General features: G+C 48.5%; 8 protein-coding genes across 8 annotated transcripts; 5 read left to right on the forward strand and 3 right to left on the reverse strand.

The window, feature by feature from the left end:
- Positions 1-50: 50 nt before the first annotated feature.
- On the forward strand, positions 51-2,605 carry FOBCDRAFT_24370 (uncharacterized protein). Its single transcript, XM_031176967.3, has 3 exons — positions 51-1,160; positions 1,210-1,575; positions 1,639-2,605. Exons 1-3 carry the CDS (start codon positions 298-300, stop codon positions 2,396-2,398), a joined length of 1,989 nt encoding a protein of 662 aa, XP_031048100.2. The 5' UTR covers positions 51-297; the 3' UTR covers positions 2,399-2,605.
- Positions 2,606-3,747: 1,142 nt separating this feature from the next.
- Positions 3,748-4,997, forward strand: FOBCDRAFT_218695 (uncharacterized protein). The gene is made up of 2 exons (XM_031176969.3): positions 3,748-4,037; positions 4,095-4,997. Exons 1-2 carry the CDS (start codon positions 4,012-4,014, stop codon positions 4,888-4,890), a joined length of 822 nt encoding a protein of 273 aa, XP_031048102.2. The 5' UTR covers positions 3,748-4,011; the 3' UTR covers positions 4,891-4,997.
- A 356-nt stretch (positions 4,998-5,353) lies between these two features.
- Positions 5,354-9,278, forward strand: FOBCDRAFT_218697 (uncharacterized protein). The gene is made up of 7 exons (XM_031176970.3): positions 5,354-6,310; positions 6,364-6,503; positions 6,551-6,639; positions 6,688-7,560; positions 7,613-7,922; positions 7,972-8,101; positions 8,151-9,278. Exons 1-7 carry the CDS (start codon positions 5,568-5,570, stop codon positions 8,935-8,937), a joined length of 3,072 nt encoding a protein of 1,023 aa, XP_031048103.2. The 5' UTR covers positions 5,354-5,567; the 3' UTR covers positions 8,938-9,278.
- A 22-nt stretch (positions 9,279-9,300) lies between these two features.
- On the reverse strand, positions 9,301-10,588 carry FOBCDRAFT_218701 (uncharacterized protein). The gene is made up of 2 exons (XM_031176973.3): positions 9,966-10,588; positions 9,301-9,916 (listed from the first exon to the last, which is right to left on the reverse strand). Exons 1-2 carry the CDS (start codon positions 10,427-10,429, stop codon positions 9,472-9,474), a joined length of 909 nt encoding a protein of 302 aa, XP_031048106.2. The 5' UTR covers positions 10,430-10,588; the 3' UTR covers positions 9,301-9,471.
- Positions 10,589-11,674: 1,086 nt separating this feature from the next.
- FOBCDRAFT_24389 (kinetochore component CENP-S-domain-containing protein) lies at positions 11,675-12,304 on the forward strand. Its single transcript, XM_031176974.3, has 3 exons — positions 11,675-11,752; positions 11,814-11,937; positions 11,997-12,304. The coding sequence occupies exons 1-3, from the start codon at positions 11,720-11,722 to the stop codon at positions 12,179-12,181; spliced, it is 342 nt and encodes a 113-aa protein (XP_031048107.1). The 5' UTR covers positions 11,675-11,719; the 3' UTR covers positions 12,182-12,304.
- On the reverse strand, positions 12,262-13,674 carry FOBCDRAFT_218705 (tryptophan synthase beta subunit-like PLP-dependent enzyme). The gene is made up of 2 exons (XM_054703867.2): positions 13,336-13,674; positions 12,262-13,286 (listed from the first exon to the last, which is right to left on the reverse strand). The coding sequence occupies exons 1-2, from the start codon at positions 13,419-13,421 to the stop codon at positions 12,347-12,349; spliced, it is 1,026 nt and encodes a 341-aa protein (XP_054559842.1). The 5' UTR covers positions 13,422-13,674; the 3' UTR covers positions 12,262-12,346.
- Positions 13,675-15,498: 1,824 nt separating this feature from the next.
- Positions 15,499-17,252, forward strand: FOBCDRAFT_290453 (uncharacterized protein). The gene has a single exon (XM_031176984.3). The coding sequence runs from the start codon at positions 15,534-15,536 to the stop codon at positions 17,214-17,216; it is 1,683 nt and encodes a 560-aa protein (XP_031048117.2). The 5' UTR covers positions 15,499-15,533; the 3' UTR covers positions 17,217-17,252.
- Positions 17,253-17,308: 56 nt separating this feature from the next.
- FOBCDRAFT_24401 (DNA polymerase alpha/epsilon subunit B-domain-containing protein) lies at positions 17,309-19,290 on the reverse strand. Its single transcript, XM_031176978.3, has 4 exons — positions 19,066-19,290; positions 18,699-19,008; positions 17,710-18,643; positions 17,309-17,656 (listed from the first exon to the last, which is right to left on the reverse strand). Exons 1-4 carry the CDS (start codon positions 19,110-19,112, stop codon positions 17,436-17,438), a joined length of 1,512 nt encoding a protein of 503 aa, XP_031048111.2. The 5' UTR covers positions 19,113-19,290; the 3' UTR covers positions 17,309-17,435.
- Positions 19,291-19,349: the final 59 nt, after the last annotated feature.

Below are 19,349 nucleotides of genomic sequence, written 5' to 3' on the forward strand. Positions count from 1 at the left end.
ACTCCCCTCCATCATCTGCCGTTCCTCTGGCTGCCATCCATTTCCATATACAAGTACACACTTGCACCATCAACCTCAAACATCACTTCCCTGGTGTCTTGAGTATCGTGTTGTTCCTTCACTTCCACCACACCTTGCGCCAAACACGTCTCGCGAGATTCTTTTATCTCGACTATCTTGTTTGGCCTGATCTGTATCGACATTGATGTTCTCAGGACCACGTTACTAGTGACGGGTCAAAGTCCAGACAACTTGGTCTGGTTGAGGAAGCGGCAAAGTTGAATAGTTTATGCTCTCATGACAACCGCAACGGCATACCCGGCCACTATGGCAGATTTGAGAGGACACCCAGGGCATTCAAGCATGTGGTCAAGTTACGGAGGCTCAGTACACATACCAGGTCGAGTGGCAGATCCCATGCCATCAACTTCTTCGCCGCTCTCAGGACGGACTAGTAGTAACCATACCGAGATGGATCAGCCCTCTTACCCCTACAGCCGATATCCCCAAGACGACCAAGAAGCATACGACAGACCTGCGCACCCAGAAATTGTCTCACATCACGGCTACCCAAACCTGAAGAGGTCTTTTTCTGAAGCAGAGCCACCTGCTTACCAGGAAATTGTCCAGGATCTCCGTGACGACAACTCCAAGATGACAGCCAGCCACGAGCACAAGCTCCTGGCCTTCAAGAGGACACAGGATAAACACACCATTGTTGACCAGCAAGGTCGCATGCAACAACTAGAGCTGTCCGCTCAACTCCACGGGATGTTCTTCCTTTCCGAAATGCCTGCGAATACATCAGATGGCTCGCTCAGACAGCCTGAGTTGACCTGCTACCGAAGAAATCTATTTCAAATCAGCGGCACACTTGTTACTCCACGAGGTCAGCTGTCTGTGATCACCGAATCTGGCGAGACTGTTGCAGTCAGCAACATGGAGGTTACTATTTCTGCCATTGAGTCTGTCGATGGCAACCCGGTCCGATTAATCGTGATTCCGTGGAAAACCCCCCCACCAAACTCACCAGAGACAAACCAAACCCCAGATCAAGAACCACAGTCTCTGCCCCTAATTCCTTTCCAGGACGATGGGACAGAATCTGATGGCGAATATGCTGTGTACCCCATCGGCTGGCGACGCCTTCAATTCAGGATGTAAGTCATTGGCTGCACTGGCAACATTCGCTTGCTAATACGATCACAGTGCAACTGCAAACAATGGTCGTCGAAAGGAGCTCCAGCAACATTTCGTCCTTCATCTCAAAGTCGTTGGAACATTGGCCAACGGTACCAAGACTGTGCTCACGGAATCCACGACGGCGCCCATCGTCGTCAGAGGGCGAAGCCCTCGCAACTTTCAAGCTCGAAAAGAGATCCCTTTGTTGGGATCCAGTGCAGGATCCCGAGGACAAGCCCTTGTGGAAACTGGAGTGGGAGTTGTTGCGGGGCCCCTGAGCGCAAAGCACCAGGAAGCGAAACCGAGAGGCATTGACGCTCAGCTCCCACGGACAGCCTTTACCTTCAACGCGCCGAAGATCCCGGGCACACAATTAGGCCCAATACGATCTAAGTGAGTTTGCACCTGGATCGACTTGGCTATATCTCGATTTGAGCCGTACTGACTGATATGTAGCTCATATCCAACTTGGGGGACACCGCCGGCCCAGGTGCCCTTAGGTCATATCCCAACCTCGGGTGCAGAGAGTTATCCTGCGGCATCAATGGGTCCTCTGGCTGGTACGACAAGTTTCCCTGCTGAATCACAAGGAATGCCCATTCAATCATCGATGGAACCCCCTGTGCCCATATCCATGGTAACAAATGATTCGGAGCACCCACCAGTCCGATCCCAGTATACTTATAATATGCAGACAACGACTGGCCCCCCGCAGTTATCGATACACACCACTCCGCTCGGAAGCCATGACCAGGCCATGAACATCCCTCGTTACGTCGACAACCCAAGGCCGTTGAAAAGCCCCCGACACATGAGTCATCCATCAATAAGGAGTGCGGGCTCAGTAACGAACACCGACGCCTCTCCAGAATATCGATACGCCCCGTATGCCCCCGTGAACTCGAGTTCTAGCGAGGTTGCGCAGCCAAGTTACAACCCAGAAACGTCTGGGCCACCTTCAGTGCCTGCAAGGGACTACTACGCGCCCGCGCATACCTGGACATCAGCGCCTGGGGAGCATAGTACGAACCTGGCATATGCCAGCACTGCCGAGTCTCGGCCATACCCTTTCCCTCAAGACGAGTACAAGAGTACACCTGCGGGAACTTCGCCAACGAAGACCGAATCGAGCCAGCCGCAGGCTTCGTCGGTCTATAACGGAGCCACGAGAGGCTCTTTTGATGCCATGCATCAATATTCTTGGAATGGGAACTAGACTTCTATGTCTTATTTTATCCACAGTTAAGAAGCTCGCGTTTGACGATATACAAAAGTTGCCATCAAAAGATGTTGGCCTAACGAGAAGCATGACAACCACTGGACTTGTGGAGCGCTTGGTTCGTTTGTCAGTGAGCTTGTAACAATACCTACTGGAGTTTTTCTATTTTTTATGACGGATGGTGTTGGCAATCTGAATTGGGCGGCTTGCACTGATTTGAAACATGGATACCAGAAAGTAGACGGAGCGGGATGCAGAGGCAAGAATGATGAAGAGTTAATGGGGGTGAAGAGGACTGGCCGAAGGAGAAAGAAGGAAGAGGATCTGATACACGAGGATTGATAACGGATGACTAGAGGCTAATGACGCTGGGGAACGATAAGAACTGGTCAATTCGAAACCTCTGATTAATGCAGAGCGGCTGGTTCTGCAACGATTCGAGACGCCGTTGCATGTCTGGGGCTAAAGGACGGGTCAGGCGAAACAAGGGCGTATCTTCTTCTCTGATTTTGTTTGTTAATGTTCTTATTTATTTTCTCCTGCGGGTATGGATCTGCGGATTGTACCAGTTCCGTCATAGGGCGGAGTTATTCTGTCAAGCGGCATGTCGAAAAAGTTGCCGCTGAGGTCGAGTTCCCTTATGTATCGATGAAGTAGTTAAAAAACAATCGGAATGTGATGAAGAAATTCCCTCGGGCTTTTAAGTGACTAGTTTGACTGATCACTATTGCGAAGGAGGTGCAAGTCTGAATCGATAGTTGGGTAGCGCTGCAAAATGAATAGTCATCATCCTATCCCTGGTTGGTCCTTGCAACTGAACGCTTGTGCTGTGAACTACATTACAGACTCGGGGCTTGGGCTCTTTATACTCAGAAGCGATCAATAACTGAGGTCACACGAACGTCGCACCATCGAATGGCCCTCCGATGCCCGGACCATCTAATGCCATGCCCCCTCATGCTTGTGCTGTGCCAAGTTAATGTCCCAATAGCCTGGTCGTATTTGAGCCTCTAAGCAGGGCTATCGTGGGGGATGGCTTTGTTAATAGATCTGTTCTGCAAGTGCAGAAGATAACCTGATTGGTTAACCTGAAGAGCTGAAGTTCAAGTTGATTAGCGTGTAGAGGGAATGCTAAGTGTAACAGAATATCGCTTATTAATGCTCGCCTTTTGTTAACCGTTGATTTATGGTATCCGAGATAATTGCGTTTTAATCAACGGGCCATTAGGAGACATCACGAATTCCATCTGGTGCTGTGAACACTAAACTTTCTGACAAATTCTCAATGCTTTAATCATGATTAGAGGCACGATCCGCATCCAATACAATTTAGGCACCTTAAAGTAGATGTGGCTGGTGCGAGGCGATAAGATAACACGGTGCCATCGCAGAATTTTGGTATACGGAGATTTTGCTGCTTACAGCACCTTGACTTTTGATGGAAGTGGCCCAGCCTCGAAAGATCCCCGCTAATCTGTTTCCCTGACTTATCTTGCTGCACCCTCTACAACACTGTAGTCTTTGTTTCTATTTTCACATTGAGACAAACCTGCCCAGAATCTCACTTCGTGTCCCCTGCGGCTATCCACCATTGACAAAGAGAGAGCAGCATGTTTGAAGTGCCTGAAGCAAAGAGGTAATTGATGGCCTGTTTACCGTGATTCGTTTTTTTAGGTATTAACTCGCTTTTCAGGGTTCGAAGAGAAGATCTGGACAAATCAGATGATGGCGCAGAGAATTGGAGTGACGACGGCATTTGTGATGCCGAGTTGCGCGCAACACTGAATGCGCAGATCGCAAGATCATTGGGGCTGGAAATCTTGGCAGAATCGACCCCTGAAGTCGCGATGAAGGACTATTCTCTCACAGGAGGCAAAGAGTCTCGTGATGACGATATTGGAGATTCAGAGGCTATTCCGGCTGCCGAGGATGATCAGGAAGAGGAATTTGTTTTTCGACTTTTCAGCAAAGCCCCACCAAGTCAAAAGGTCGTGCTGGAGGAAGATCCTGGACCAACAGGCGATGGAACTTTCGTGAGTGGTCGGCCACTCACTTATTATGTGGTTAAAAACATCTCTGCAGAACGAAAGCATGAGTATACTGTAGCAGCAGTGAGTGGGGATCAAGTGTTGGCAAGATCACACGGCAGGGCTTGGGGCCTTGAGGTTCCTTGGAAGGTTACGAAACTCGCTATCACTCGAAAAGCCAGGGCGAATGAAAAACCAAAGGATGAAGTGGCCCAAAGAAAACGACGACCAGGAAAGAAACAACGGATATCCTTAAGAAAACGAGCAAATGAAAGGGAAGAGAGGAAAGCAGCCGAAGCCAAGAAAATGGCCGAGAAAGAGGAGCATGTAAAAGACAAGAAGAAGAGAATGAATCGCCTAAAGAAGCTACGAAAAAGGGCAAAGGCAAAAGGACAGAAACAAGCATTGAGAGAAGGAGATGGGGATAATGGCTCTCATGCAGATTCATCAGGTTCTGAGTGAGCTGGAATTTCCTGCAAGTCTTAATGCTCAATATTCTATTAATTTTATCTAGAGACCCTTATAGATAAAGAGAAGTATTATCTAATAAACTATTTAAGTTTTTAAAATATTAATAGTTAAATACTTTAATAAATATTTTTTATATTAAGTAATATTTATATAACTATATATATTATATTCCTTTTAAGTTTTAAAAAAAAAAACCTATAAGGTATAGTTACGTAGTAAGCCTAAAAATATTAAATGCAGTTGAACCCAAGCTTTTCTTAAATTATTTGCCTTATATGTAGTTGCTGTCATAGCATTTAATGACCACGGCAATTATGATGGTAAGTTGAAGAGGATGGGACCCTTAGTTGCGCCTGCCAGGACCTGCATCGGTAGAGCATCCGCCAATTATATTCGGCGGGCGTTACCAATTCCCAAGGCTGAGGTGTCGGGTGCCCTACTCCTCCATTAACTCAACCAGGCCACGTCTACAACCATTATTACTCAACATAGTCATACATTTCGGCCTCTTCAAAGTATCGGTTGAGACAAAAGTCACATGCTTGTTTCTTTGTAACCAACACTTCATCAAGCAGTAATTCCACTATGGCTTAAGCACCGAAACAAAAAAACATCGACTTTGGCGGGGCATTTGTTTAGATCAACCTCACGAGCAACCGACCAACACCATGAGCAACGTCTGGCCTCCAAGGGCCTCTCAAGACGATGCGCAACCTGTTACTCCGATAGAAGATGTAACTGACACAGGCGAAATCGCTGACCTCGCCGGCGAGGCCGAACAACCCGATCTTCCACCGGTTCCTGCGCCGCCTACAGCAGCACGGCCTCCCCTCGAGCGAAACACTCTACAAGGCGCCCCTCCAGCCGCGCCTATGGCGCCTCCTCCTTCAAATGACCAACCTTCGGGGACCGACTCGCTCTCTCTCCAGCAATTGCGCCATATAGTAGCGGAGTTCAATCGCGCCGATCCCGTCGCCTATGATTTTGAGTACACCGACATGGGTCCGCATGCCGAAGAGATAGACGAGTGGTTCAACTATCAGGTACCACAGTGGGTTAGGCTCAGTGCTGCACAGAGAGCTTTTAAGTGGCACTGGCAGCATGAGTCGAGATCTCAGGACTCATGGGATGATGCAGATAACGATACTCGGGCACGATTTGTTCAAACCGCTATAGCGGGCGTGCAGTCCAATGATGCAGCATTACGGTCAGCTTCTATTGGGAAGCTGGTGTATCTGGTTTTGGGCCGTTGGAATGATACTGCCATGCCGAATGCGACACCAGGGGATAGCCGATCTGTCGCGAGTATTCCGCAGCTACAGGCTATCAAGGCTGGAGTCGAGTGTCTTAGCTCTTTGGAAGGGCTGCCCGTGATATGGGAAGCCCTGCGGAATAGCTTCGAAGTACAGTGGTGAGTATAGCCTGACGTGCCTTTTGCAGCTTGATACTAAGTATAGATTCCAGGTCAGGGGAACCTCTCGGGCAGCATAACAGCGCCCAAGAAGCTCAGGATGAGTTGATGAATCTCATGACCATCATGTACGTTGCAGTACAGGAAACTCTCAACGACCCAGAAGACATGTCCTCTACATACGGGAAGCTCTGTAAGTTTGTTCTTCGTCTTGTATCTGGCCTTGACTGATAGGAATAGTGGAACTCAACCCCTCAATGGTCGATTACATGTTTACAGCAACTTCGAAATTACGATGGGATGAGCAAAATGCCATGCCCCAAACTCAGGTATGTTGAGCAGTCGTGTTTCACGCCGTCATGCTCATTCTTCAACAGATACTCCTTCTGTTTTGGAAATCAATTCTACTTGTTTTTGGTGGAACTAAAGAACTCGAAGCTATCAAAGACGCTACTAATGAGATGGGAGACAAAGCAGCTGATAAGAAGACCATCACTGCTTCACCCTTAGACTATCACGTTTTCCGGCAAGAGATAACATCAAAATACCCAGCATATGTACCTCCGCGACCAGCCATTCCACTTGAAGTAGACAACACCTCTTTATTACCCCCTCTCTCGAGTCAAGTTTCCAGGAATAACGGTGCTAACGGTATCATTCCCGCGCCACCCCAGGTTCACAGTGGAGGAACCTCGATTCTTGACCAACCAGTACACATTGCAACCCCAGCGCCGTCGCCACCCCCTTCTCCAGCAGTAAACGGAAAGGGAGGCAAGAAACAGAACTATCAAACAAACCAGAACTTCCCTTTCATGTACCCTCCCTTAGATGCGTCGAGCAACTTTGCTGGCGGGAAAGGCCCTTCTGGTCTCCAACATGCTCTGGTAGGCCGAAAGTGGGAAGGAAGCGATATTCCCGCCTCCATCCTTGAAGCTGGAGAGTTATTCTCAAAACGAGTCAGGATGACGCGAGCGACTCGCCAGCTCTGGGAAGAGCGTGAGCGATTTCTCAAGTTTGAGCGCGGCTATAATAGTGACCACAATGATGATGACGATGAGATCGAGGGTCTAGACCTTAATGAGCTTTCGGCAGAAGAGCAAGAGATTCTGAAGGCGGTAAAAGCGCAGACAAAAGCAGAGGAGAAGAGAAAGCATCCCATCGCTCCTGAACCGGAGATTGACTATGGTCCTCGACCAGAGCTGTTGTCTGAACGAGACAAGCAACGCCTTGCTGCTGTTGAAAAGTTCTATGTGGGTGGTAAACACGAATCATGGAAATGGGAAAGATGTTAACGACGTTTAGCGTGATGCTCTGCCTCACCTCCAATCGCTTGTGATAGTCCTGCTGCGGCCGATTCTTCTTAACGTGACAGCAATCGTCGCACAGCAACCTCAACAAGCACCTCCAGGAATGGGTAGAGGTAACAATCCTGTCATGAACGGCGGTCCTTCGGCGAATAGACAGCAGCAGGAGTTGCCAGGACAGAGCCTCCCCAAACCACCAACACCTGAATTATCGCTAGAAGAAGTTGACGCCGCCAGGACTCGGGAAATTACATCAAAAGCCATGACTGGGATTCTCATACTCCTGTTGAAATGGCTGAGAGTTTCTCGTATGTTGACAGAGTTTATTCGATTGGTTTCTTTGCTGACATTAAATAGATGTTCTCAAATTCGAGTATATGACGCAACTTCTATTGGACTCTAACTACGTCCCTCTCGTCCTCAAGCTCTTTGCTCATCAAGATGTTCAGCAAGTGGTCGATAGCAAAATGGACCGCGCTGAAAATAGGTATGGGGTAATGCTTAGGAGTTTAGAACTAGTCTGCTAATATTCCTAGTTTCTTCCATTTCTGTAACCTGTTGTCGCAATCTAGAGATAAGGCAGCTGCAGACTCGGTGCAGGAAGAAGATGAAGGGGATGACGAAGAGATAGAAGAGAGTGAAGATGAAGCTGCCCCCCCGCCAATCAGGAGAAGACGATCGCCAACTGCGCAGAACGACGATGACACAGATTCCAACAGTGATGACCACGCTACTTCAACGAGACCCGAAGTAGACGAGCTTGGCTATCCCCTCAATCAACAACCGACAGAGCCTATCACAGACTTCTCGCGCCGCAACTTCTTCTCCCTCATTAATTACTTGAGAGTGATGCAAAAGATTTGCAAAAACAAAGCACACCGAAACTTGCTGCTTGTCCAATACAAGTCGTCAACAATCCTTAGGAAGTCTCTCAAAGTACCTCAGCCAGAACTACGCCTTTACACGCTTAAGTTGTTCAAGAACCAGGTTCCCTACTGCGGCCGTAAGTGGCGCCAGAGCAATATGCGGGTGATCACGGCGATATATCTGCACTGTCGACCGGAGCTGAAGGACGAATGGCTTGCGGGAAGTGACGTGGATGCCGAAGTAGACGCAGCGCTTCCCCTAGAACAAGCATTGCGCAGCCTAACACACTGGCTTAACCTTCGCCGGTACCCAGACAAGATCGCACCAGACATTAGAGCTGCCATGCGAGACGAGCAGGACTTTTTCTCCAGAGAACTTGAGAAGCTGGAGTTGAATTGGACAGATGGGGGAGGTGACGATGGCATGAGCGAACTAGAGCCGGGTGAGGTCTGGTAAGCTTGTTACATAAAAGGGTTCTTGCTTGGGCGCTTTTGATTGATATGGCGATGACAGACGGCAAGTTGTTTGTTTACTTTCCGTGAAGACTGTGGGTTTCCCGTTACATCAGCTTTTTGGCATGGAATGTAACAGTTCAACCTCTTTGATACCTATTCAAGCTTGGCTCTGCGATGATATGGAGATGGAAGAGGTTAAAGCGAAGAGATCAGCCCGTCAGATGAGTATAAAGTGTTCAAGCGACAAAAGACCCCGGAGAAAAACTAAACTAAGAGATAGTTTAAGGTAAAAAGAAAATGTGAACAGAAGCTTTGAATTGGACGTTCATCAGTGAAAAAAACGGCTCATCACTATTATCACGGCTTTGAGAAGATCAAAATACATATGATTAATCATTAAGCAGGCTAACCAAGCCCTATTATCTAACATAATGTGAATGTTCATGAGCGACCTGTTGATTTTGCCGGGAGCAACATTCGGGGCATCATTCTGTGCAGTTTTCCAATTCAGATTTCCAGTTTCTTTCGTTCTATTTTAATTGCGATCGTAGACACCGTCTTCATAGCGATAGTTTGGATTCTCGGTCTGACGAGCGGGCGGTTGAGTGACACCATACTCAGGCTCAGGGTAGTGAATCTGACCATAACCGTCCTGGCGCCCATACTTGGTGTCTTGATAACTGAAGCCGGTGTTATCGTACTTGTTGTAGGCATTGTCAGGGTAGTTGTTGACGGCGGTGCGATCTGTGGTATGGCTCTGACGATATGTATCGAGCTGATCAGGATGAGTATGCTCCGGCAAGTCATGACCTTCTTCGGCGGCAGCAGTCTTGCGACGACGGAAAAGACGGCCCAGAAAACCACCCTTGGCACCATAGCCCGAGGTGTAATCGTTAGCAGGACTGGGGCCGAAGCGTTTCTCCTTGCGGTGGTGGCGAGCAAGAGCAACCTCGATCACAATGGAGAATATGAAGAAGATACTGTTGAAGTGTCAATTGCGGTATGTATCAGTCTAGATTTGTGACTTACATGGCGATGATGGAAACAGCTAGACAAGCAGACTGGAGCTTGCAAGCCGTGCGGTAACTTGGCAAAGCAGTGAATCCATCACTTCCCTCAGCAGTGTTTCCAGCTTTCCCTTTACCAAAGGGAGTGTCGAGATAGCCAGTGCAGCTGCTGGCACCACCCTTGTTGGCAACAGCAACATAAATAAATGCACCAATGAAGGCGACATCCAAGATAATCGCGAGGAGAGAAGAAAGTGTACGACCAGCGAGGCAGCAGACAAGTACCAGAGCTGCAGCAGTGTAAAGAACAGCTACACCAGAGATGCCCTCCACAGCGCGGATGGTATCGCTGATGTGAAGGTTGTGGTTATGGAGTGTGGCTAAGAAGTAGGAGTAAATGGCAAGGATGAGGGCTGCACAGGCAAATTGAATGCCACGAATGAACCATTGAAGGAACTTGAGCGCGGTTCCTGATTTTGCACCCATGGTTACTTAGGTTTATACGAATATTGTCAAGAAAATAACGAAGATGTGAGAATTAAGGTTCATGGAAGGGATAGGTAAACTGGGTGAGGAATTCGGGGTTTAAGTGGTTTCTGGTGCATGGGCACTAAGCTTGCGCAAGACATCCATTATTACGTAGCTGGGATCCCTCCCAGCGCCATTGCAAAGCATCTGATTGTGTGGAAGTGGCCGAGTTTCTGTTGATCGCATTCAGAGTGGCGATGCTAAAGCGGCCGAATCTGGTGATGACGACGTTGGGTGTGTGGCTTATATGCCTGTGATTGGATGGAGGAGGTGCACAGCCTCTGTTTCGTTAGTGGAGACGCTGGCGCGGTGTGGCTTGGATGGGTTGGAATTGGGGAGCGCTTCTTAATCATCTACCTACCTCAGTATCCAATAGAGCCATTCTTAAACGGGAGGAAGAATAAAATTAGATCTTCCAAGCGAACAAACCCTTTACCTCAATTATTGCGCGAATATGGGAAGCTAGATAATATACATACCGGTATAGTCTTCACCCATATTCGGTGGAGCAGACTACCTATTGTTGATCATCAGTCTCAGGTTTCTGATGATGTCAACCTTGAAAAAACTTGAACGCCAATGACGACTGACACCGGGAGATCAACTCAACTGGAAGTTTTACCTGTTAACCCAGAACTGAACAAGAAGAGATGGACAGGGGGTTCAAGAACTGCCGAAAGGTTGATTAAGAACTGCCCAAGTTCCGAACCTCGTGACAAGGGTACGCCGCCTAGCTAAAGGTTCGGAAGGGATCTGGATGTCCCTGCATTAGCCATATTCTTTCTTCAACGACCTTGATTTGCTTTACAGCTTCATTGCCATGGGAACCTGGTATCCCTAGGTGGTTAACTAGGAAACTTAGTAGGCAGAGAAGACACCCTTACAAGCAAGCCGGCATTATTTCTTTTTCATGACATTGGCATTCAAGAAGCATCACCAAGTATCTATTATATGCTTTGTCTAGCGAATCGTATACAGAGTATATGTGGTCATCCCAAATACGTCACCATCAGCTCCATAATAATAAATTACTTTTCTCGTCTCTCAATTCGAATTTGTTATTTCAGGCGGAGAGTTTCCTCTGTACCCTACTATCTAATTGTGAGTGAAGTTCTACGGTCGTTCGCCTCGTACCCCGCCGTGTGGTGCAACATGCCACTACCCCACGACGCGTCTAAGCACGTTCAATGGTAGGCTATCTTTCATCGAACAACTGAAGTGACATTGTTCCAACAAAAAAAAATCGACATGGCAGACACAACCAGTGACGAAGATCGAGAGGTAGGAAACCTTTGCTTTGTTTCTGACAATGTTGCACCATTAGCTAATCAATTAAATGTAGCGCCTGAAGGCTGCCTTGTGGTACGCAGTTGGCCAAATAGTTGATGAGGAGTCTTTACGTCGTAACCGAAATGCCACACCACAGTTCATCGGCGCACTCACAGAGCTAGTCTGGACACAAGTCGGTAAACAACAATCGCCATTCCCACTTTAGTATCGGGAAAGGGTGCTAACTGTAAAACAGAAAACGTTGCCACAGATCTGGAGAGTTTCAGCAACCACGCTGGACGGTCCACAGTGACAACAGACGATGTGTTACTCCTCGCCAGGAAGAATCCCGATCTACATCAGATCATGAAAGAGTTTGTTGACCAGGCCAAGGCAGAGAAGGGAACTGCAAAGAGTAGAGGCGGTGCGAGCAAACGTTAGACTTGTGGGAGGGCATCTGGGAGTTTGGCGCAACAAAATGGACTTGACTGGCAAGTCAGAGATTACGGTTAACGATACGCAGCTTGTGAGAAAAGTGCTGACAATCAACCGGCTATTTGTTTACTCCCGTTTCTACGTGTATATGTGTATGTTCTATGGACTCTCTCAGATCTTGATCGAGGATTCCCCTCGATATTTATCCCGATATTCATTGAGCATTCCCAGAGTAACATTCGAGCCACCACAAAGCACGATCACCACATTCTTCTTACCCCATTCCTCGTCGGACATGCCCTGTCCAAGCACTCTTCTCAGATCCCCACGATAAGCGGGGGCCAGCGCAGCACCGCACGCGACTTCAACCAAATGCCGCCCATCGTCAGCGAAGCGCACGGCACTAATGGCAGCATCGGCATCAGATACCACGAGGCTCTTCATAGTCTTTGAAGAATGCTGGCTCCATTTCCAAGTCTGCTCTGACACTCTAGTGGCGCCCAGAGACGTTGCGATCGAGGTCATCTCAGGGAGTGTTACGTGTTCTTTAGCAAGGACACTTGCATTGAGACTGTCTGCTCCCTTCGTTTCGACGGCCACAACAGCTGGTTTCTTATCTTGCCAAGGACGGCCCTCAACGCCTTGCATCAGGCCATTGATCAAACCGCCGCCTCCGACACTACAGACAATCCCTTCGATGGGCTCTTCAAGTTGATCTCGGATCTCATCAACCATAGTTGCCGCGCCATCCCAAACCCGAGGATCGTCGAAAGGCGGGACATATATGCCCATGGGATCATTTGCCAATAGCTCCTCACGCATATACTTGTCACACTCGGCCCAATTCCTGCCTTTTTGGTGCACTTCCACCCCAAGGTCGAGAAGCTTGCCCTTCATGAGCTCAGTAATGATGGTAGGAATTACGATAGTCGCCTTTTGGCCCAGAGAGAGGGCAGAAGTTGCACATGCCAGACCAGCGTTGCCGCCAGAGGAGCAGTAGAAGTGGACCGGGCCTGTGGCAGCCGCCGCCGCCTGGGTCATAAGGTTGCCAATGCCGCGGGACTTGAAAGAGCCTGAGGGTTGAAGGTTCTCAAGCTTAAGGTACACATTGCTCAGATGATGTCAGTTGATTTGATCTGTGTCGTGACGGTGAAGCTCACCAGCCTGCCACGCGGGACAGTTGAGGATTCAAGAGACATGGTGTCCGGATCCATGGTAGCTTTGCATCGGAGCCGAGGGAGCCCATGATGACAATTGGGTTAATCGCCTTTGCTGAAAGTTTGAGATGCTATCCTATTGCCACTTTGACTCCAATGATTGATTAAGGTTGGAAGTAGAGGCGACTTGGGGGAATAGTGTGTTATGATTAGAATTTCGTGAATATGAAGAGATAAAGAGTCAGTAGAAAAAGGCTATACTGATTTTTATAGATGCCTAGTTGCCAACTAAGAACCACAAAGACTCCGTAGAACGCCGTCGAGAGTCTTATTGAATTTCTGTTTTTAGCGCACTGCGGAGTTTGGCATAGATCCCCAAATATTTCCCTAGACTGTATCCACTTGCCAAACGAAAGGCGCAAATACAGTGACAAATGCATCTCAAGCCTTCGAAATGGTTCTGGCCTTTGACTGTCTGAGTCAGATGAACGAGGGAGTTTACTTTCCCCTTTAACCAATGTAATATGACCCTAGAATATCTACAAGTATGAAAACGGGTTACAACCATCTGACTGGCTTGACACATTAGTTCATACGATGAGCGACAGACATGCCAAAGGGGATGCTGTCGCCTCACACCAGGCACGTGTAGAGACATGCAAAGAAGAGCTCAACAGCCGTTGACCCTGATAACTTCGAATCGTTGGCCATAGTGTACGCAGCATTATTGACTTTTAGGAAGATTCATTCATACGTAATTTATTCGACGCAATATGGAAACAGAAACGTTAGAGTTTGAAACCTGCGTTTACTGTAAGAATGCGCTGACATTTTTGTACTGAGGCGATCATTTGAAAACACCCAATGTCAGCTAGTCTTGATAATCAACTGACGAGGTCACTTTGCACACCGACAAGGAGTATCTATCATGGGCGCTGAGCTTAAAGACGCATACCGTAAGACGACCGGTAGCCATGCTCCAAGACTTTTGACATTTCTCTTATCACTTGGCCTCGATATGTTAATTTTGGATAGATGACTTTCGTATACATCCTCTTGCAACTTTGATCGCAACTATATCTAGCCAGGTGTTGTAATCATAATTGTTCGTTTTTTTCGCATACAGCTGGAGCAAGTGACTGGTAGGTGATCATCGATACACTGTTCGCAAATACCTTATAAGCATGTCTTCTCACAATTCCTTTCAAGGATATCATAAATGTGACCACCAAGCCAGGCTCCTCAAGCGTTCATGAGGCCCTGGTTTCTGTCGAACGATTACGTCCATGCACCGCTACGTATCTCCCGAGCACACCTTCAGCAGGAGAACCCGGTAGACACATGCTGTGGAAAACTTGGGATGTTTAACTCGGTGGGCGTGAGCTGGAGGTTAACACCTTGGTCTCCCAACACTTGCTAAGCTCTCTGTCGGTGATTATGTCGTCCACAGCCCTGATGCACTCCATAATGGCCTCGGTGTCGTCTCTTGGACTTCTGTAACTCATTTGGTGTAAAGTTCGTTTGATGGTTCTGTTAGTTCTCCCTGACATGGCAAATCACTTGATCCTGTCATTACATGCTGATCCGGTGTCATGTCTTTGAGATGCCTAACTCGCAATATGTCCTTCATCTCTTCTAACTTGTCGTGCTTATCTTATATCTAGCCCTCTGTTAGGATTCGCCTGTTATGCTCTTTACGTTCGGTAGTGGTAAGGCTGGCACCCAGACGCGACTATATTGCGCCCAATCTCTCTCGGTGTCAGTTGCTTTAATCCCGTGGCCGCTATCTTTTCTGCCGAACGTTTGACAAAGCCTGGTTTTGAAGTCGACTTCATGCCTGAACGTAGCGATATAGCCTATCTGTACTCTTCTTGTGTCGTCAACATGAGAAGGGGCAGACCCAGCTGAATTGGAACAACCGAAGAACATTGTAGCAAGGGAAATAGCTGAAATTGTATGATGAGTTGCATAACTTATAAAATTCAGCGCCTCTTCATCCAGTGCTCGTTGAAATGCAGCAGTGAATCACTGGCCCCTTATCTCATTATCAAAGATCCCTCTTCCTTTCCTCCACATTCATCTCTTCACATCTTACCCACAACACCACTGCTTCTCTGCCCAACATTACTCATTTCATTTCCTCCTCATCCTAACTCAAAGCTATCCACCTCTTTCAAGATTCTGCACCTCGACTGCACACCATGGCGCCCACATGCAATGTCAAACAGAAGACGATGACCAGGGCTCAAGTTGGCCAGGTCATTCGATCTACATCCTGCTCATCCTCCCCAAGCAGTTCATCTTCTTTGAGTAGCCCGTCCGCGCCAGGTAGCCCATCTTCCTGGAGCGAATCAGCTGTTTCAATCGGAAACAAGAGAAGCCCAATGACCGCCAACAATGAACCCCCTAAGAAGCGTTATAAGCCTCAACCCGACAAAGACTCACAGGTAGTTAAAGCGTCCAACAACAAGATGATCATCGAAGCGCCGCTCTTGAAAGATTTCACCAAGGAGTTTGGAATTCCCGCGAGTCAATTCGTCTGGGGGCCACGCGAGACAACTCCTGAAGAAGAGTCGTTCGACGAAGATGAGACGGCGCCCCCTCCCTCTATCCCCAATGCTTACCAAAGGGATCCAGGTTCGCGTCGAGGTAGGGCTCTGGTGGTGCTGACAAAGAACGTTAATCCCACTCCTGCCCGTTATCAAAACCGTACTCAACGAGGTCGCCGCGGGGTTCTCCGCAATTCCCCGGCTCCAGAGCCTCGACCTAGACTCCCTATCAGGATCAAGGTCAAGAGCCCCAGACGTCTCAGCTTCATGGGCCTTCCTGCCGAGGTTCGTGAACAAATCTATCGAGGTCTCCTTGTGTCGAGCAAGCCTATTCCTGTTTACAGCAGCTGGAGGCGTGTGTACCAGCGAGAGAAACCTGGCCTTGACATCAGCATCCTCATGGTGAGCAAGAAAGTCTTTGTCGAAGCGAGAGGCGTCATGTACGGCGAAAATATCTTTCTCTACCTTCTTCGGGATGCGCCTACTCAATATCACGAGGTGGCCAACATCCAGGACCTAGTCAATGACGACATATATGTCCCTGAGCCTGGCATGAGAGACCAGGAAAACATCGCCAACAGAGACACCGACCCTCTGGCACTACCAATCCATGAGCCTGGGACTATCGATACTGCCAAATACGCTCAGTACTTTCGCTTCATCACGGTCAAGGCCGATTCCAGTCGCTCCACTCCGAGCACGAAGGAATTCATGGTCGATGCAATTAAGATGTTTGCCAAAACCCCTTATAATGCCAACATCCACACGCTCAAGATCATCATCAGCCCAAGTTTCAAACACGGCAAGTTCACCTTTGTCGATTTTTTCGAGCCAGCCTCGGAGTTGATGGTAGCATTGAAGTCGCTACCTTGTGAGATCATACATGTTCAGATCTTGAACAAGCTTCTCAACAATGGTGCTTGGCCCTCCTCAACTGATCTCATTCTTCGTGCCCACCAACTGCGATTTTACAGACAACTCGCGTTGCAGGAGCGTGAGGACAAAAGAAAGGATGAAGGCGATGACAGAGACGTCAAAGGCCAGAGTAGTGATCTTTTCAGGACGGATGCTAAGATGAAGAACTTCCGCTTCAACAAGCTTTGTTGGATCCACCAGAAAATGGCTCAACTCAGCAAATTCATTCTCCAGGTTTGCGAGAAGTGCGCCCAGGACGACGATGACAAGCAGGGCAACACCGGCGGTGCTCCACCTGGAGCGACTGACGATGATGAAGACGATTGGTACATCTACGAACACGATGAGTTGGAGGAGAGCGAGGAAGAAGACCAGGATTTTGTGCAGCCGAGTGACAACGAGTCGGACTATGAGGCTTGAGACGGATTTCTATGATTGATAGAAGATTGATGCGTGGCTTAGTGGAAGCAGCAAGCAAAGGACAAGGCGAGGCAAGGCGAGGCGAATGCTCTGCTAAGAAGTGGACGGATGGATGATCGATCAACTTGCTCAAACAGGTAGCTTAGCGTACTTAATCAACTACGGTTCGGGGTATCTCGCCATACCTATTCTATACACCATGCCCATCCTATGATCGCATTATGTTGCAGATATCTTGACCCTCTCCACCTCAAGTGTTTCTGTATCGATCAACACCAGCTCCTTTGTTTCTGCAAAACTTGGTACGGTCACAAGTCTCACTGACTGACCCTCAGGTCCGTGGATAACCTTTGTAGTGAAGTGTGGCTGGTTGCCGACGAAATAGAGGTGAGGGCAAGTCTGCATCACAAAAGGGTCATCATCCTGAAACGGGTAGCTCCCTACGCAATATTTTAGCTTCGAGACATCAAAATTTGGGTCGTCATGTACTCACATAGCGTATCGGGTGCAGTCGGGGCACAGCAACGCCATCGACACATAGCTTCCATCATGCCAAGACGATCATCGCTGCCGACGTACTTGAAAACATCGTCAACATTTTGGCCACCAGTACCAAGAAACCTCCATCCTTCGAGCTCCGCTTCCCACGGGTTGGTGACAGTGTCAAACCAGCCTGGTTGGGTGGCTGGAGCTGCTGGGTCACGGGCATACGCTCGTGCCGAAGGGAACATTGCTGGATGCACGGGTTGCTGCGGGTAACTAGCGTTCGCTGGATCCTGAGCACCAGGGAGCATCGTGATAGGAATGGATGGGAGAAGTTCGGCAATGAACGCATCGAAGAGTTGAGAGGGGAGTGGGTTGTAGGCGCTGGCGTCGTAGCCGTACTTCTTCTGGGCTTTCTTTTCTGGGAGCGCCTCGTCTGCAGCGGGAGGTTTGCGGTCTGTTGTCGAGATAGAGTTTCCTGCTATGACAAGGCGGCTAATATGAGAGACATCGATCTGACTTAAAGGGGTCATAGCTTCACCGAGCAAGTACTCGGAAAGGAGTTCAAGCTCAAGCGTGTGAGAAGCATCGGTGCCTGAGAAAGACAAGCCAGACACAATAGCAATCTTGCTGTTGCCCTTCTTGGTTTCAGAAGCATCAGCCATATCCTCATCTTCGTCTTTTGTCTTGGCCTTCTCTGAATTGGGCTTCGAAAGGCTCCAACGGTCAGGTTGCGGAGGAAGGTCAGGGAATTTGATGTCAATGACCTCTAATTCGCCATTGGCGTTTTCGGTACCCATGACCCCGATAATACATCCTGTGACCAAGTTTACGGTCTTCAGCACATCGCCAACCAGCCTGATGCGGCCCGACTCGTCCTCCAACATGACCTGGTCGTCTTTGGAGAAATATTTCGGTGTCAGAATAGGGGCGGAGATCCAACGCTACGGACATATTAGCATTCCATTTCACAGTCGATCGGCAACTAATATGGCATACATCCTTGGACACATCCTCCAGAATATTCGGCTTCAGTGGCATCTCCATGTATACGGTGCCAGTTACCCAGCACAGCTCTCCCTGCCGGACATCAAGCACTCGTTCAACTCTCTGTGCTTCCTCTTCGCCAATCTTTGTACCTGTCCAAGCCTCTGCGGCTACTTTATCGACAGCTGGTTTTATCTTGGTGAGGCGCAAAAAGTACATATCGCCATACTGCTGCTGGTAAGAGCGTTGCTTGTCGAGGACAAAGGATTGTAGGGGCTTGTAAACGGAGGCGCTCCGAGAAGGGACTTGGTGAGAAGTTTCGCTGAGGGATTCGAGTCAGTCCAGTGCTTGTTTGAATAAGTGTCAAAACACAGCTTACGAGGGCTTTCGCAAGAGGCTCCCTTCGACATCTTCGAGGGTCACCATGTTGAGTGGCCCCGAAATGGGGGTATTTGCAGGTTGACGGTACAAATAAAGCAGCTGAAGGAAGTCCCGGAAATTTCAGGTAGTGGCAAGCTTTGTCATGTATCGTAGTCGTGTGATTGACTTGACAAACAGTTAAACTGAAGCTTCCAGCTGTAGAATGAAAACGCGTGAAGAAGCTTGGTCCGCGATTAGACGCGAATTGGCGTAAAGTGGCTAGGCAACGGATAAGGGGACTGA

The sequence above is a fragment of the Fusarium oxysporum genome, chromosome III (genome assembly GCF_013085055.1).
Source record: "Fusarium oxysporum Fo47 chromosome III, complete sequence".
Classification (NCBI taxonomy): Eukaryota; Fungi; Ascomycota; class Sordariomycetes; order Hypocreales; family Nectriaceae; genus Fusarium; species Fusarium oxysporum.

Excerpts from the sequence above, each read along its gene's own strand:
- FOBCDRAFT_24370 (XM_031176967.3), top strand. The coding sequence starts at position 298 with ATGACAACCGCAACGGCATACCCGGCCACTATGGCAGATTTGAGAGGA. Across the intron at positions 1,161-1,209 it reads CGACGCCTTCAATTCAGGAT|TGCAACTGCAAACAATGGTC; the intron begins GTAAGTCATTGG and ends ATACGATCACAG. Across the intron at positions 1,576-1,638 it reads TTAGGCCCAATACGATCTAA|CTCATATCCAACTTGGGGGA; the intron begins GTGAGTTTGCAC and ends ACTGATATGTAG.
- FOBCDRAFT_218697 (XM_031176970.3), top strand. The coding sequence starts at position 5,568 with ATGAGCAACGTCTGGCCTCCAAGGGCCTCTCAAGACGATGCGCAACCT. Across the intron at positions 7,561-7,612 it reads CTGCTGTTGAAAAGTTCTAT|CGTGATGCTCTGCCTCACCT; the intron begins GTGGGTGGTAAA and ends AACGACGTTTAG. Across the intron at positions 8,102-8,150 it reads ATGGACCGCGCTGAAAATAG|TTTCTTCCATTTCTGTAACC; the intron begins GTATGGGGTAAT and ends TAATATTCCTAG.
- FOBCDRAFT_218695 (XM_031176969.3), top strand. The coding sequence starts at position 4,012 with ATGTTTGAAGTGCCTGAAGCAAAGAG. Across the intron at positions 4,038-4,094 it reads GAAGTGCCTGAAGCAAAGAG|GGTTCGAAGAGAAGATCTGG; the intron begins GTAATTGATGGC and ends CTCGCTTTTCAG.
- FOBCDRAFT_218701 (XM_031176973.3), bottom strand. The coding sequence starts at position 10,429 with ATGGGTGCAAAATCAGGAACCGCGCTCAAGTTCCTTCAATGGTTCATT. Across the intron at positions 9,917-9,965 it reads GCTGTTTCCATCATCGCCAT|TATCTTCTTCATATTCTCCA; the intron begins GTAAGTCACAAA and ends ACACTTCAACAG.
- FOBCDRAFT_24401 (XM_031176978.3), bottom strand. The coding sequence starts at position 19,112 with ATGGTGACCCTCGAAGATGTCGAAGGGAGCCTCTTGCGAAAGCCCTC. Across the intron at positions 19,009-19,065 it reads AGCCTCTTGCGAAAGCCCTC|CGAAACTTCTCACCAAGTCC; the intron begins GTAAGCTGTGTT and ends CGAATCCCTCAG. Across the intron at positions 18,644-18,698 it reads TGGAGGATGTGTCCAAGGAT|CGTTGGATCTCCGCCCCTAT; the intron begins GTATGCCATATT and ends ATATGTCCGTAG.
- FOBCDRAFT_218705 (XM_054703867.2), bottom strand. The coding sequence starts at position 13,421 with ATGGGCTCCCTCGGCTCCGATGCAAAGCTACCATGGATCCGGACACCA. Across the intron at positions 13,287-13,335 it reads CTGTCCCGCGTGGCAGGCTG|CAATGTGTACCTTAAGCTTG; the intron begins GTGAGCTTCACC and ends ACATCATCTGAG.
- FOBCDRAFT_24389 (XM_031176974.3), top strand. The coding sequence starts at position 11,720 with ATGGCAGACACAACCAGTGACGAAGATCGAGAG. Across the intron at positions 11,753-11,813 it reads CCAGTGACGAAGATCGAGAG|CGCCTGAAGGCTGCCTTGTG; the intron begins GTAGGAAACCTT and ends AATTAAATGTAG. Across the intron at positions 11,938-11,996 it reads GCTAGTCTGGACACAAGTCG|AAAACGTTGCCACAGATCTG; the intron begins GTAAACAACAAT and ends ACTGTAAAACAG.
- FOBCDRAFT_290453 (XM_031176984.3), top strand. The coding sequence starts at position 15,534 with ATGGCGCCCACATGCAATGTCAAACAGAAGACGATGACCAGGGCTCAA.